The 12,900-nt window shown below is 39.6% G+C and overlaps 1 protein-coding gene across 3 annotated transcripts in view; it reads right to left on the bottom strand.

Moving 5' to 3' along the window:
• LOC118157675 (anoctamin-2-like) overlaps window positions 1-8,621 on the bottom strand; it is a 17,647-nt gene extending 9,026 nt beyond the window's left edge. Inside the window, exons 1-3 of one of the 3 annotated variants that reach the window (XM_035312110.1) lie at window positions 8,504-8,621; window positions 7,924-8,135; window positions 918-1,100 (exon numbers count right to left, since the gene is read on the bottom strand). In XM_035312110.1, coding sequence (XP_035168001.1) covers window positions 918-1,100; window positions 7,924-7,932 — 192 coding nt within the window. In that variant the 5' untranslated portion in view covers window positions 7,933-8,135; window positions 8,504-8,621. Of the gene's footprint in view, window positions 1-917; window positions 1,101-2,223; window positions 2,349-7,923; window positions 8,136-8,240 lie in introns of those variants that run through there. The other 2 variants (XM_035312118.1, XM_035312101.1) reach the window with 2 other exon arrangements.
• Window positions 8,622-12,900: the final 4,279 nt, after the last annotated feature.

Genomic DNA, 12,900 nt, shown 5'->3' with positions numbered 1-12,900 from the left:
AGAGAGGGAGGGGGGAGGGTGAGCGAACAGCTGTGTGGTGTTTAGCTACCAGCCGGGTTAAACCACAACACATCCCCATTATTATGGGTTTCTATTGAACAGAGAATGTCAAAATTCCCACAAAATTTTGTGAGAGCATTTTCTGACCCTAAATTTGCAATACTTTATTCACCATGTCACCTTCTGGCACATGAAGTCTTTATCAGAGAGAAACACAAAATAAGTAAATTGCAATTTGCAAAACATCACTGAAAGACTTATCAAGATCTTTCTCTCTGTCTCTCTCACAGCCCTTGTATAAGTCAGAATCAGTGATCTAAATTAGCATTTTTAATCCCAGACTCATTGCTTCTTGATGTTTCCAAGACAAGCAGCCAGTACATCAAGCAATGAGAATATCTGAAGGTAGGATTGGCATTTCATGACAGTTTTATTCTATTCCTCTAATAGCAAATATATCACTACAAACATATCCCAAGAGGTCTCTCCCCTAACAGCCGTGCTCTGAAGACTGCAGCCTCCCTACGCTTCCATCTTCCAGTCCAACTCAAATTAACTCCTAGGTATGTGTTGACCTATGGTTTGAAAAAGGATAGACAGTTTAGTCATCAACCTGCAGATCTTTTCTTGCACCAAGGTAATATTTTTTACTGCTCCAGAAGATTTTTGACTCAAGTAAATTATTAAGTATAGCTTGGTGATACCTCTAGAACAATTACTGCTTGTTGTACACTAGGAGAACCTACTGAACTATCTAAGGCTGTAGTATCTCTTTACTTGCAGTCATTTTTCTCAGTACAGTTTGGATTTGCCTAACACAGAGGAGGAATGCATCATATTCTGCTCATCCTGCTCCAAGCCTCTTCCTCATCTCAGAGGTATTAGAGGTATGTCAATGAACATAAAATCCTACTTACAGAACTGCTGTAGGACTCCATATGGTTAGGTGCTTCAAAAGATCCATTGATACTGCAGCTGTGCAAGGAAAGATGGTTTTGAGGAACAATGAGGTATTTGCTGTTGCACGCTGAAAAGGAGTATCTTGATGATTTTCTGCCTTCTCTCTGCTCAGACTTGGGTGTGAGGAAGCTAGAGGAAGTCTGAGAATAAGAGATAAATATTGTTACATTAAGAATGCTTTTGGGCAGGTAGTTTCCTAAGGGAATAAGGAAAAAGAATTAATGGACACCATTTGACCTCAGGTGCTGAACTTAAGTAAATAGAGAGAGGTACACACAACTGCAGAGGAATAGCAGGTACTTATGTGAACTGCTGGAGAAGTAGGAACTTCACATACAGTAATGCACTTAGCTCAGCACTATCTTGGTAGTTCAACAGGATTTGTACTCCTGCACTTTAGCCACAAGATAAGAAGCTGGAAAATCTGTGCTTTGCAACTAGCCAAGGACCTCCCACCTGAACATGAGCAAGCTGTGTGTTTCACGTAACTGTAATGGGATTTTATGGCTGATGTATTCATCCCAGATGGGAGCCGAATCACTGCAACTGAAGTGAGTCAAGTTTGCTTACAATTTACAACTAGGCCTGAAGTGGAGTATTTCAGTTCTGGTGTAATGTGAGCAAAATTAAGTGCAATCAGGTATAGATAGAAACTTCTGGCTAGCAGCCATTCTCTATTAAGAAGTCTTAAATTTTGGACAAACAATGGTGTGAAATTGTCATGAAGTACATTGAAGTTTATTCCTAAATGTTTTATTTTGAGGGACTAATGTCCTGAGACTTAAGACATCTAATTTTAGATGTGTTCCCCATCTCTTTTATGGGCAAATTTCATGGGCACAAGACAGCATAACTGGGACAGGTTTTTACATGCTATGTCCTATTCACTACCGCTGCCATCAACAAGCTATATCTGTTGTACAGCAGTGTACTACAACAATAGAGTAAAAGAGGAAGTTTTGGTCATGGGTAGGAAAAGGTCAATAGAAGCAGTGACACGGGGAAAGAATGATGAAAGTAATGATTACAAAAACTTGTGTAACGTACAGATGTTTCATACTTTCTCCCTCTAGTGGTGCCATAACTGTAAATTGAATTGATTGATTTTTACCCAGTTTCTTTGAGACGCTTATTTGGTTCAGAAACTGGCTTGGTCTTTCAAGCATTAGTGTTTTCTACCAGAGAGAAGATCCAGGTGGAGCAGACTCATCTGCCCACAGAACTAGCCCCACTATCCCTAAAAAATAAAACACCGTGCTCCACCAGTAAGTACTTCTGTCTTCCCCAGAAAGAAGAAATAATTGGAATATTCATTGGCTCCCACATATCTGGGGAGACACTGCTTCCATGATATCTCTTCTTGCCTTCTTACTAGGCAATCCTAGCAATGCTACTATGGGAGGAACTGCCCTATGAGATCTGCTGCACTGTGTTAAGACAATATGATTTCCCTCATGGTGATGGAGATAGGGCAAGAGGAAGGCAGGAATAACTCTTTCACTCAACCTTCATGTGGCTGAAGAGTATTACTGAGTCTTACACAGTGCTGAGCCATCTAACTGGTGGCAGAAGTATCTTGAATTGCATCTCAGAAAAGAAAGAATTGAAGAGATGAATATGCAGGAAACCTACAGAGTTGTGCAGTGATCGTCTTCTTCAAATAATTCAAGGAAAATCTAAAAGGATTCATTCTTATTGATGGCGAAAACAGAACTTTATGTCTCTCATTTGGGGTGGAGAGAGAGAAAAACTGCTAAGATGTCTGGAAGTTATATTTTCCTCTTAATTATTGAATCCCTTCCATTTTTTAAGAGTCAAAGGCAAACATTATTTTTTATTGCTAATCTTCTATGCCCTCTACACAGTCTGAATCTACTTACCTGCAATTATGTGCAAAAAGAGGAGTCAAATATTTTTCGAAAGGAAATGCTTAAGGAGAGAGCGGGTGGCCCCTAAAATTATGATTATTCTTATGATTCCTATCAATAACAAATTAGGGTCCTGCAGCACTTGAACCATGCAATGGTTGACTCACCAGTTTTCATTTTCTGATCTCTCAAGGAGACTCACACTTGTTTTACTTTAATGAAGCACATAATGATGCCACAAGGGAAATGCCAAGGCAAATAATTAATAAATGAAGTTTTCATTCCCAGAGGGTAAACATGGTATTTGTCCAGTATTTTCAGTCTAAGCCTGGGATATCTCACAAGACCTTTATACAGTCAATTAAATACTTTTTTTTTTTTTTTTCTTCCTAGTCCTTTTAGTTGAGCCTGGGGAAAAAAAAAAAAAAAAAAAAAAGTGCAGTCCATTTATAATAAAATGATTTCATTTCCATTATGCTTCCCAGCCTTCACAAACTGTGTCACAAACCTGAGGTTAACATTGGTAAGCAGGTGAAGCCATCAGTGATGTCCAGTCAGAATATGCTTTTTGATGGAAATGCAGTTTCTGTGTCAGAATCTGGAAGACTCCTATTCACCCAGAAGTTTTTCATCTTCCCAAATCAAACTGACTGAACCAAAATATTTTTCTCTGAACAAATTCCACATTTGACAGTACTTGCCGATAGTGCCACAGCTCCTCGGGGCCTTGCGCTTCAGATGCTTCCTGACCTTCTACCCTGCAAGCCTTTACGACATCTGGCCTTACGTGTTCTCATTCTGTAAATATTCTGTAAATATTCTAGGGGAATTAGTATTGATAGAAGCATGTCTGTATATATTCATATATATATTTGTACATAAACAGATGCATATCTTTGAGGTGTACACACAAACACACACCAAAATGTACAGACAAACACACACCAAAGCTACACCCCATAGAACAGTGGTGGAGTGAATTCCACGTGGAAAAGAAGTGTTCAAGAACTACACTTATTTTAGAAAAATGGCATGGGAACCTTCCCCTTAGTCAAGCTTCTTCAAGTTGCAACTCTGTTGCACAGTACCTTCTCAACAGAGTTTAAGAAGACACACACACCACCAAAAGTGGAAGAACAACTAAGGAGGATATCTTAAAGGACCACGCTGCTTGTGAAATATGCAATAAGGAGCCAACCTAATTAACAGATCTGTATTAATCTTGAGTAACAGCCAATTATCCAATCTGAGTGGTCCAGATGGTCACATTATCATAGGCACAACCTCTGCAGAATACACTGTAAAAAGTTTGGCCACTCAGGGCAGAGACACTGGTCTGCTTTTATCTTCTTCTATTTCCAGTAAAGTATCAGAAATGGCTACATTTCTGGGACACCACAATGAGAAGTGTACTTGTAATTCACATCAAATCCTGTGCAAGGTTGTTCAAAATATCTGCAAATTAGCAGCATTTTTTGGTGAGCTTGTTATTCTTTCCACCCTCCAGTGAAACATGAAAATGAATTGATTTTATTTACTGTTTGTAGATAGCTTGACTTGAATGTGACTTTAAAGAAAGTATGTATAAATAAGAAGATATAACATGGTTATACACGTGTTCTTTAGATCCCCACTGAAGTAATGGCTTCCCAGTTCTGAACATGAACATCAAAAGAGACTGATTTCAATTCAGCTAATTACACCTGTAAAAGTATGTAAGTATTTTCATTACACAATGATTTTCTTTTCTTTTTTTTTTTTTTTTTTTTTTAAAGCTGACACTCCTTGTCTCTTCAAATACTCCTAATTGTATAATTTCTCAATTCAAGAGCCTCAGACACAAGGGAATGCATGCTAATTAAATGAGCCTTGATCAACCTTAAAGGAATCAGAATACCTAAGGAAGTTCCTAGGAAAAAAATCTTTATGTAAGAAATACATTCTTTATTCAATATCACTTGAAGGAAAGGTTTCATTACAGGCAATCTAGATTAGCATAGTGTTCTCAAGCTTCTTATCTGAATAAAAGAAGGATAAAGTTTGACCATTAAATTTCAAATATTTGGTATTTCTTCCGTCAGGTTAGTTTAAGATCTATTTAGATGCTTAGCCTTCTTGTGCTTAACTACATGTACTAAAATTAACCCCACAACACCATTAGGCAGTTTTATCTATAAAGAATATTTATTGTTCTGGAGGCTGGGAAGGAAAGGTCTGAGTGTAAGGCTGAATGTAAAGGGATACAACTGAGATACTGATTCCTACCCAAGAGATTCTCATTTCTGACTGTCCTGGAGGGTCAGGGTGTGACATTTCAAACAATGTTAGAACAAGGTCCAGACAGGCAGATGTACCCAGGCTGCCCAAGGCACTAAGCCAGGATTTTTGAAAGGCATTTTTGCCCTTAACATCTTCAGTTTGAGAGGTACGGTTTAAGTGCTCAAACTGCAGGCTGCAAATTTAGATCTCTCATCTCTTGGTGAAAACTCAGCTATGGGGAAGAAAATAGGAAATGCAAACCTGAAGGAAATAAAAAAAAAAATAATAATAATTAATAATAATAATAATAGAAAGTTTTCTGTTTCTAGCTCCACTTCTTCCTCCCTTTGGTTGCATCCCCAGAATTATTCCCCAGTAGGAATAATGCCTGGAGGATATGGCTGGGAGATCGTGATAAAGGTGGAAACCAGACAATGGATTGTATGGAGTTGTGCTTCCTACCATAAGCTTTAGCAGAACTGTTCTTTCTCTGATCTTGTCTTAGCCATTTTTACTTCTTCCAAGCTACATTTAGACTCCCACTTCCCAGAAGCTTCCACTGAGTTCTTCCTCTCCAGGGTAGTCTGCATACATTCTAATCTGAAATTTGCTTTAATTTGCTTCACGATGCACAGTTTTCCTATTAGCTACTGGTGAGAGCATTAGACAATCCAAAAAGCTTTGCCTGATTTTAATTCCAACAATTCTTAAAAGGCACTAATGGTAGTTTGGAAAACATAATAAAGGGAACTGCTCTCTTCTGTAGCTATGTTGAGTTTGGTGGAGTTGTGTGCAAGGAGTAATTCTGGCACAAAATGAGCATATTCCCATATCACCATGCGCTTTGAGACTGTAATGTTTCAGGAAGCTGTTAATAGGCAGTAAGACGGAATATTGTGTACATAATCCTCTGGCCCTTAGTGTGAATGTATATTCACAGATTCTTTAAAGAAGTACTCGCTCAAAGGATAACAACAATACTCATAAAAACATCCTAGGGAAAAGAATGGCAGGGAGCAGCAAGAGTCACCTGCTTCACAGGGTAAGGTGAGACAGGAGCAGAGTATGATAGAACGGAACAGTGAGTGACCCCACCAACAGGGAGTCCAGGTGCAAGAGCAGCAAGTCTGGGTCAGGATCAGGAACAGAGTGATCTGGGTCAGTCACAGCTCAGCAATCCCCCAGCAAGGCATCAGTGACACAGCAGGTCCAAGGCAAAGCCAGGAAGCTGAGCCCTCAGCAACAGGTCAGGGCCAGATTAACAAAGGTCCAAGATGGAGCACAGATATAGCTGATGCTCAGCTGAGACTTAGCATAAGTGGAGGCCAGCAGTAAAGCCACAGCTTGCAGGAAAAAAAAAAAAAAAAAACACCTGTACCCGAGGGAACGGAGGGGTAGGTCCTCTCTTCCAGCTTCCTTCACAACAGCTCTGGTTAGTGAGGGAGCTGGCTGTTGACTCAGCCAGATATACTCTTTGATGTAGCAAGCTGAGTATTTAGAGAGAGAATGCACTGTGGACCCTGACAGCCAGTCCTGAACTGTTGTCAGAAACATTGCAGCACCTCAAACAGACAGAGGCAGTAAAGTGGGAGCTCCTTGCTGGCATGGACCTGCCCTAATAACTCTGGTCACAGACACAAATGTAAAAGCCTATGATTGCACTCCTTTGGTAGATGCTCATGGACCTTCACCTCTGACATTAGGAGCAGGAAGAATACACCTGAGTTAAAAGAATTGCTCACTTACCTCTAACACACACCATGAGCCTGAGAGTCTTTTAAGGGATGGAAGACTATGAATCAAGAATGAAGGAAGCAGAGCAGAGCTGTGGATAAAGATGTGGGAACCAAACAGTATAAAACCAAAACTGGAACTGCTTTGTGTGCTGTTGAATTAACTGAAGACTTAATGGAGCTGTATCTATATAATACACCTGTGCATATATGCTCACTTTTTTTTTTTCATTTTTCTTCTTTTTTCTTTTCCAAAGCTGTCTCTAAACACAGATATTACAGAAAGTACCTGATTTTTCCCACATTACATGTGTAACAGAACAAACTCGAACAGTGAAGGATCAGGAATAGAAAAAAAGGACATCAGAGTAATGCTACAAAGACTAGTATTAGGCCTTAAATTTAATGGCTGTCTGCACACTGCAATTCACTATATTCAAATAATTTTATGAAGGCAACTGGATGGGAGAACACAAAAATAGCAGGACTCCATGAACTTCAGGATAGTTTGGTGTTCTACAAGACACAGAAGCTCTAAGACACAATGTCTGGAAAAAAACACAGAGCTCTCATCTCTAACAGTAAACAAATAGCGCTACAATATTATCACTGAGCATTATTCTAAACTCCTACACTGGGAACTCAAACAAAAAAAGACTTTACACACAGAGCAGACTTATTCCTTGCATATGGGAACTGAAAGCTCACTGCTTTCAGTCGTCTTTGAAAAAGGATATTGTTCTCTTCCCCAGTTGCACCGCAATAAGGATAACACAGAGGAAAGCAGTTGAGCTCCAGGAAAAAAAAAATAATAATAATAAAAAAAAATCCTACTGATTGTCTTTTCTACATGGATCATGATGCTGCCCCACAGCTGCACTCCCAAGACTCCTGAAGAAACAAATTCAGTGTTTTATCTCTGAGCTGTTTGTATGTAACGTAGGCCACAAACTTTTTTTTCCCTTTTTTTTTAAAAAAAAAAAAAAATCCCCTGAAAGAAGACACAAGTCCTTTCAAAGTATTCTTTTTCCTGTTCCCCACCCCCTTTCCATCTATTCAGCTTCATAGGCAGCAATTAACAATGAAGCAGAGAATAAACTTACCAGGTGCATGAGTTTCCGTGTTGCCTGGAGGTTTGGCTGGAAGTTGCGACAGAGCTAATAGGATGCAGCTATGCCAATCACATGCACAATCTGCTTCTGCACTGACTTAGGAGTTGAAAGCATTAGCAGCTATTTCCATCCTGGCTTGATCCTTCTTTAAGCAAGCCACAGGCTGAAGCTAATTAGCCAGACCTTTTGCTTTGGTTATTACCCTTGTGGAAGAAAGAGACAGGAAAATAGCAAAACTCTTGTGACATGAGAGGCCATGGCAATTCTCTACTGGAAGTTCAGCATCTTGTCTTCATGTTCCATAATACCTCAGCAAGCAATGTAACAACATATTTTGTCCTAACTCCGCAGAAATCAGAAGAGGAGAGGGGAAGGAGAGAGAAAAAAAAAAAAAAGGCTCTGTAGCAGCCAGCTGTTTGAAAAGCTGTTCTTTCAAGGATTACACTTAAATCCTGGAGGTGGTTTCAGTGAGGAAGAGGGTCTGTATATCTGCAAAGTTTTACAGTGCTTCAAGGTAGAACATAAGCGTGGTAACCTTTTTGTAAGGCTGTATCTCAGGTAGTCAAGTTACCTTACTGCCTGGATGCTGCACTGTCATTCTTGTATGAAATATTCAGGAGATTATCTTGTAATCAACTGCATAGTCTAGACCAAGCAATAGATCCTGCTTAGCCTACAACCTCATATACTGGAAGAAAAGTTTATTCCTGACCTTCTGAGAAAGGACTTATATTTGCTAATGCTAATTGGAGACAGGTGAAATTATTTGAAGTTCAAGTCTTTTTCTTCTTTCAAGCTTATCTGTGACACTACGACAGTCTCTCTAATGCAAGAGGTGGGAATGGATTTGTTCAATGATAATTAAGTATAGTGTTTCTGGTAGCATGTGAATTAGGGTTGCGTACTGGGTTTGCAAGAGTAGCAGATGTCTATATCACAGAGAGACGTGCTAGCATTCTATGTTAATCTCAGAACTTCATTTAGAAACTGCCTTCAGTTACAAAACAAGAAACATCCTGTCTTCCACAGCTTCTGGACTGACTGGTCTAAAAACTATTAAATTACAGAAATTAAAAAATAAAAATTTAGAAAGTACTCTCAGGTGCTGTGTAAGCTTTCTAGTAGGGAAGATGTTACTTCAAACAGTTTGCACACTAGTCTATGCATACTAGTTTTGAGATGGTATGCCTGATTTTATTTTTTTTAATTGCATGAACACCCCATCCATTTGAATATATGAATCCCACTTTAATCAAATGTCCACAACTGTTCTCCAGCTACCTTTCAGACTTACTTGTTATGGGGCAAGGGGTAACAATGTAGAACTATAGAATACTCCATGGGAAGCATCTGTTGAACTGCTTTTTTGTGCTGATGTTTTATAAGCAATTAGTCTACTCCATGGATAGATATTAAACCTACTGCTTTGTATACACTTATCTCTGGGAGAGGGGAATGAAAAGTTGCTGAAAATTATGCAATTTTATATTGGTGTTTTATGCTGCATGAACTAAATGATAAAACAAAAAGGCACACCCACTAATTTTGAGGGAGCATAGGAATGTAGGGCCAGGTTCTGCCAGGATCCCTATGGAAACAAAGCTCTGCCTCCATGGTTTCAAATTACTAGCTCCTATAAGCCATGACGATGGGTCCATTACAGGTCATACAGTTAGTACAGGTAATAAATAATATACAGAGGAGGCAATAAGAAGCAATATCCAGCTAGTCAAAAATGAACTGGGTTTGTTTGGGAGATTTTTTTTGCCTGTTTGTGTTAGGACATTTTCTAATAGAGACAATCATATCATCTTTGTGTTTCCTAGGGTATCTGGATATGGTGTTAGCTGATAATGTAAAGCCAGAGCAAATAATGCCAATATAGCAGATTGTGTTTCACCTGCCATAGAGGCACTTGGCAGTCTGTAAAAATTAGCAGAGAGATTACATGCCATTAATAATTAACAAGTTTTATAGGACTCCTTCCCAAATCCATTTAATGTTCATGTAAATCTATCTTGTATAATGTTAACCAATCCGACAGGTCTTCTAAAGTGATTAGATGCATTCTGAATCATTGGTGAAAAGGCAAAAACAAAGATAGCTCAAAACAAGACTCGCAAGCAGTATGTGCAAGTTAAAAACAATGTCTTTCAAAGCCTGAATTCTGCTGGTAAGTGTTAATTGTACTTTCTGATGTACAGCATGGTTCTGCTGTTTTGGCATGCTACTACTCATTGTGTGCACAGCTGTCTACTAAGCAGGCACTTGATTACAGGCCTGGGTTTATTCTTCACTTCTTCCAGGAAAAAATACTGCTGAAAACAGCAGAGCTGCACTAAAATAAAACTGGACTGTGCAGAAGGCAATTGAAACCTCCAGGGAGGAACTCCGAGCCCATTTCTTTACTGACATCACCAGAAAGACAGCTCTATTGGGGTAGGCTGCCTGAAAAAAGCTTTGCTTGCCACACTAGCAGGTGATGGCCAAAAATCTATGTATCTTCTCAGCCTGTTAAGGGAGATGCTATAGTATTCCCTTCCTTTTTCTCTTTCCCACTTTTCTGTTCCTATGACAAAATTTTCAAGGAAAACACTACTTTGGCCTTATGCATCAAGCACTACAGGACCTTGGCTTTGCTTGTCATATATAGGTGCTAGCCAGACCTGATTAATAACAGTCTTGACAATACAAAAGTCCACAGTAATCTATTCTGTAAGGAAAAAACACTAAGTTCTCATGAGATATATTGTGTGACCACTTTAGTCCACGTACTGGCATAGACGTTTGAAAGCAAAACTGCAGCCAAGCAAGGTGACAAAAAGCCATGTAGCATGGGACATATTCTTGAATTTGTCTAATGTTTTAATACAGGTCTGTTTGTCCAGTTATATTGAACTACAAATGCTATGAGATTGATCCTATAACCCAGCATTTTTCCAATAAATTACTTGGCTCTCCTCAGGAAAAATGTTAATTGTTTTTGTCTGAAAGCAAATATCTTTATTTCAGTTTGTTTCTCCCATGAAACACTTAGACTTTTCTTATTAAATGAGTTTGTCCTTTTTTTTTTTTTTTTTTTTTTTTCAGCTGGGATAGAGTTCATTTTATTCCTAGTAGCTGATATGGTGCTGTGTTTTGGATTTAGGATGAGAATAATACTGATAACACACTGATGTTTTAGTTGTTGATGAACAGTTCTTAGACCAAGCCAAGGACTTTTCAGCTTCTCATACTGCCAGCCAGCAAGGAGGCTGGGGTAGCACAAGGAGCTGGAAGGGGATAGAACTGGGACAGCTGACCCAAACTGGCTAAAGGGATATTCCATGTCATATGACATCATGCTGAACAACACAGCTGGGCAAGTTGGTTGGGGTAGCCATTGCTTGGGGATGGGCTAGGCACAGGTGAGGAGGTGGTGAGCAGTTGCATTGTGCATCAATCACTTTATATATTATTACTAATAATGTTATTTTCCCTTCCTTTTCTGTCCTATTAAACTGTCTTTATCTCAACCCACAAGTGAATGGCTGTGCGGTGCTTAGCTGCCTGATGGGTTAACCTACAACTGTCCTTGGGACATACCCAATGTGGGGCATGAAGTTAATGTCAAGTCAAGTTAATGACAGATCTGATCAGAGTACGTTAATACAAAATTGTTATAAGAATTATGTCAGTGTAATAGTCACTGGTTACAATGTTGATTTTTTTTCTTGTTTTCAGATTGTGTTTTGTAATACTTTACTTGATGCATGTGTTCCCTCTTGTGCTGTTGATCATCTCTTGGGGGCTGGTTTAATGCTACCATTTTGCTGTACTGTGTTATACTGGCTTATGATATGATGAAATTACTAGTCATGAGACTAATCCAGTATTTCTGTTCAGCATTGCCATTATCTCTGTACTTTAGGAACCCTCTCTTCAAAACTATTAATAATTACACACTTTACTTTTTCTCCTTGGGAAACCAATCTATGGGGCAGACAAGGGTGGACACTTTACCCCATTTCTTCATTTTCCCTTTCTCCTTCATCCCCCTCTTCTCCTCCAGGCTAGTTACAATAGATCTTGAGAATTTTAAATATCCTTGGAATGTTCAAACCAGCATGTTCCTATTGCTATGTCTCCTGAATATGTTTCAGATTTTGTTTAAGGTTAAATAAATATTTAAGAATACCACCCAGAGATCTGCCCTGAAGCAGGATAGTTGTGAGTGGCAAAGAGTGTGGGAGGATATGGGCAGTTCCCCAGACAGAGTGGAAGGGCTGATCTTACTTCTGGTCTTATCAAAAGTACCTATGATTTGTACTTACCAGAAATGAGTAACACTATGACTAGGACTAGAGGGGCCCTGTCTCCAGCCAGGGGGAGGAAAAGGACAACTCAGTTTGTGGGTCTGTGTGGATTTGATGGTCTGGCACATCAGACCCACAGGAGTATGAGGCTGTAGAGGACACCAGTGCACAATGCTATCAAGCTAGAAAGGGGTAGAATCCATCTGTATTTCTGGAGTGACAGGGGGATCTCAATAGCTAACTGTATTGGAGGCCAAAGTGAGCCTCACTGGGAATGAGTGGCAAAAGCAGTCTGTTGTGACTGGCCTGAATGCTCCACGCATCCTTGGCACAGACTACCTCAGGAGATGGTACTTCAAAGATCTAAAAGGTGGGTTTTTGGAATAGCTGCCTTGGAGATGGAAGAAATTAAACAGCTGTCTACCTTGCCCAGAGTTGTGGGGTTGCTGATGGTCCCTTCAGAGGACCCTTTTGAATCTGTTCAGAGGACCCTTCTGTTGTGAGGCTGCTGAAGGTGCAGTTGACCCAAATGGTCCAAAGAGATATCAGAACCATATGATGTTATGCTGAATAATAAAACTGGGGATAGTTGGCTGGGGTGTGGGAGGAGGGGAGGTGGCCACTGCTTGGCTATTGGTCAGCAGGTGATGAGCAATTGCATTGTGCATAATTC

The sequence above is a fragment of the Oxyura jamaicensis genome, chromosome 1 (assembly GCF_011077185.1).
Source record: "Oxyura jamaicensis isolate SHBP4307 breed ruddy duck chromosome 1, BPBGC_Ojam_1.0, whole genome shotgun sequence".
Taxonomy (NCBI): Eukaryota; Metazoa; Chordata; class Aves; order Anseriformes; family Anatidae; genus Oxyura; species Oxyura jamaicensis.
This window is presented reverse-complemented; position numbering and strand designations above follow the sequence as displayed.